This window comes from Plectrocnemia conspersa, unplaced genomic scaffold, assembly GCF_051122295.1.
Source record: "Plectrocnemia conspersa isolate PC_06_02 unplaced genomic scaffold, ASM5112229v1 ptg000001l, whole genome shotgun sequence".
Lineage (NCBI taxonomy): Eukaryota > Metazoa > Arthropoda > Insecta > Trichoptera > Polycentropodidae > Plectrocnemia > Plectrocnemia conspersa.
Genome location: NW_028277165.1, coordinates 948,594 through 952,613, shown reverse-complemented (window position 1 = coordinate 952,613; position 4,020 = coordinate 948,594). Strand labels below are relative to the sequence as shown.

Here is a 4,020-nt window from a genome sequence, read left to right as displayed (position 1 = left end):
CTTTTTAGTTTTATTTATTGCTTTTAAATTGCAGAAAACGTTTATTGTACTTGCCATCTAAAATTTAATTAAGATTAAATCTATAGATAGCAAATATTAATTAATTTTAATAAGAATCCTATATGAAGCATTTTTATATTATATTTATTTATTCTACCACTAATTAATTTATTTGTGGTAAAAACAAATTAAAAGCTGTTTATGTGTATATAAAATAATTAAACAATGAGTAATTTAAATTAAAATATATATTTCTTAAGATAGAAAGTATGTTATCAGTTTGAGTTCTGACTCGTGGGGAGCCGTTGGTAAAATATCGTAGCCCACCCCATATTAACTTATTTATTCAAATATAAAACATTAATTTCTTGATTAAAGTCACTCGTGCTACGTTAGAATGCTGGATGCAGGTGAGAACTAATAAAAATTGTAGAACCGGGACAATCCTGGTCAAATCGGGACGTATAGTAAGCCTACTTATAAGATGCTGGGACAAGTGAGAACACGTTCCCCCATCGAATTTGGCCAGAAAAATGCATGCTATTTAATTAAATACTATAAATCTCTATGAACTAGAAATATTTAAAAAAAGCTGAAATGACGTCCCTGATTCTTAACCAAAATTTCTCGCGTTATCCCTCAAATAAAACTGTCTAGAATCTATCCCGAAAATATTTTTTAAAACATGTCATTTCAGTGAAATCATATCGAAAATATATTTTCACCAGTAGATACACATTTTTACTAGTGAAAATATAATATATCTGGCAGGTGCTAGTAAAATTGTAATAATTGCGCTCTCTTATTGGTCAAAATTTGGTTTATATATCCTTCATTCGATTCTCACTCATTGTAAATCGTAATATTGTTATAAAAATTCTGCACGCTAGACAGATGACCGGGCGTTTCTATTATGACGGCAACGGCACGGCTTTACTGCTTTTGACATGGATTTTAAATTTGGCCAGAAAAATACATGTAATTTAATGAAATACTTACTATAAATTCTGATCAATTAGAAATATTATAAAACGACCACTAAGTGGCCAGCTTTTACCTCCCCCCCCCCCCAACTAAAATTTTTTAATTTCGTCTCAGATGAGCCATGTAAAAATGAATCGTATTTTCCAACTTTTTTTTAAAATACCCACACGAATTTAAGGATATTTTCAGATTTTTTTTATTTACAAACATTTGATGTGTTTCATTAATTATGAAAAATAAAGTCAATTAAATAGTCGCTGATTCTTTCTATGTAATTTTCAATGACTTTTTTGTATATTTCGGGCGGTATTTCGGCTATAACTTGGCGGATGTTGGTTTGTCGGTTTGGACACGACATTTATCGTAACCCCACATGCCCACAAAAATTCCAACGGCGTTATATCCCGTGATCTTGGCGACCAGTTGACGTCATCAAAACGTGAAGTAATGCGACCAGAGAATTTTCACCCGACGTGTAAAAAATTGCGTAAATCTTGATTTACAACGATATAAAAATAATTGGTTATCAAACGCCTATCGCGCTCACCGCTGACTGTTATGGTCGAACCTTCATCGTTTTCAAAAAAGTAAGGCCTGTGACGCCACCTGACACATTGCGCACCAAATTGAAATGTAATTTTCTCTCGTGAATCACATGAGGATTTTTCTTGGCTAATATGCGGCAATTTTGTTTAATAACATACCCAGAGAAATGTATCTCATCAGAGATACCTTAGTTTGTAGCATTCTTGAATCGGGATATATAATTTGGAATCCTTGAATAACCAAATATTTAGTAGAAAAGTGTCAAAAGAGGTTTTAAAGATACATTTATAAAAGGACATTTGGTTATTATCCTTTCTTATACCCCAGCGCCTTTATTTTAGCATTTCTAATTACTGAAGAGTGCTGTCGATAATCCAGCTATTCTCGAGGAATTTCAGTTTTGGGTTCCAGAACGCCTTCGAGAATCACGATCACGTCCACGTTTGATGGACGTTGGAGCTAGGACGTCTGCACTTGCTGGCTCGCCTGTGGCAGTGGTCATCCGGCTCCTTAATACGCTGGCATTGCACATTGACCTGTTTAATGTCAGCTATGAGGTCCGGTTCGTTTCATTAATTTCTGATATTTTATGATATCTTTTTTGTCTGCTTCTTAATATGTATTATTTCAATTATATGTATAATATATATTTTGTCTATTGAAATAATACAATTATTGTTTTCGACCGCATTGGGGTAATCTGTTAGATTACGATGGTTTTAATTTAATTTAAATAAATATGAGGTCAACGAACTTATTTATTAACATTCTGTGGTTCCAAAAGAGCAATTTAATTGCCGTTATTTAGAAATCCAAATTGTTGGGATTTTTCACCTCGTGAATTTTGAGACTATAGTTAGCTATAGGTAAATCCGATTATATTATCCACTAATATCTACTAAAGCTATTTCCTCCCAAACAAAGCAGCAAATTAACGAAATACAATTGTCCATTATTAGGGGTAATATCGAACAAACAATAAACGTTATTGAAATATTCCATTTGATATTGGTAGTTAAAAGCTCGTTTAACGTTTTGATTGTGTATAGTTTAATTTAAAACGTTTGAAACGCGAACGAAAATCGTGTGGAGGTTCTCGAACACGCTACGACGTAGACGCACGTTCGCGAATTACAGTTTAGAACTGTGACGTGACGGCCGGCTTCGCCACCGGCTGCGTGTCCTTACGTTAATCAGGATATGTTTTATTTTAAAACGGTTATTACACATTCGACACCTTATTACGCATGCTCCATAACGCTCGGGGGGCGTAGCCTCCAGCTGGCCTATGTAAACTTTACATTTCATAGAACGCCTCCCTCCCAAATATTTTTTAAATAATATGAATATGGACAAAAGTTGCTCTTATCGTCGTATTATTTTGTTTAGACTGTTGCGACTGTTAATTGATTGCATGTTTCTGTTTTGCAGACTACACCCGCGTTATTATGACAAGTAAAATGTGCAATGGCGATCCAGATTGCTCCAATGGCGAAGAGATCAAAAACAGCACGCCAATTAGAACTTACAAAAGCACCCCCCTGATGAAACTGAGGACGTACGTCTTAGCGCTGAGGCCGTGGTCTTTGAGCGTCAGCTTGTTGCCGACGCTGTTGGGTTCGGCCGTCGCTTACAAGCTGCCCGGCTCGTCCGAGTTCAGCTGGATCATCTTCCTGCTGACTCTGTTCACCATAATAGCCGTGCACGGAGCGGGGAACGTCGTCAACACCTACTACGACTTCGTCAAAGGCATCGACAATAGAAAGTCAGACGACAGGACGCTAGTCGATCACATACTTACGAAAGACGAAGTCGTATCTTTAGGGGCTTCGCTTTATCTGTGCGGTTGCATCGGTTTTGTCCTATTAGCTAAACTGTCGCCGGCTCGCATGGAGCATCTCGCTTTAGTATATTTCGGAGGTTTATCTTCAAGTTTTTTATACACCGGAGGCATAGGTCTTAAATACATAGCTCTAGGCGACGTCTTGATTCTAGTAATATTCGGACCAATCTCAGTATTATTCGCTTTTATGTCACAAACGGGAAGAGTCGATTGGATCACTATTTACTACGCAATACCTCTGGCTCTAAACACCGAAGCTATATTGCACAGTAACAATACGCGCGATCTAGAAGCGGATAAACGCGCGGGGATCGTAACGTTGGCCATATTGATAGGTCACACTGCGTCGCACGTCCTCTACGCGTTCTTGCTCTTCACCCCTTATATCGTCTTCATGGTAGTGGCGACCAAGTACACCTACTGGTTCATGCTGCCGCTGCTGACTCTGCCGCGAGCGTTCGAGTTAGAAAAGAACTTCAGGTGCGCCGAAACTCTCAAATACGTACCCAAGCAGACTGCCAAACTGAACCTCTTCTTCGGATTGTTGTACGTAATAGCATGTAGTTGTACCGACGCGCTGCCATTTTTTACCAAAATTAAATAAAATTATTGATTTTATAACATAACGCATTGTTATTATTGCTTTT

At 37.2% G+C, this 4,020-nt stretch overlaps 1 protein-coding gene across 2 annotated transcripts; it reads left to right on the top strand.

The window, feature by feature from the left end:
• Positions 1-2,637: 2,637 nt before the first annotated feature.
• Positions 2,638-3,999, top strand: heix (UbiA prenyltransferase domain-containing heix). 2 transcript variants are annotated; one of them, XM_088198799.1, is made up of 2 exons: positions 2,638-2,748; positions 2,962-3,999. In XM_088198799.1, the coding sequence occupies exon 2, from the start codon at positions 2,979-2,981 to the stop codon at positions 3,975-3,977; it is 999 nt and encodes a 332-aa protein (XP_088054925.1). In that variant the 5' UTR covers positions 2,638-2,748; positions 2,962-2,978; the 3' UTR covers positions 3,978-3,999. The 2 variants fall into 2 exon arrangements, with proteins under 2 accessions (XP_088054925.1, XP_088054935.1); XM_088198809.1 differs by having other exon boundaries at positions 2,643-2,820.
• The last annotated feature ends 21 nt before the right edge of the window (positions 4,000-4,020 follow it).

Coding starts and splice junctions, on each gene's coding strand:
- heix (XM_088198799.1), top strand. CDS start 2,979: ATGACAAGTAAAATGTGCAATGGCGATCCAGATTGCTCCAATGGCGAA.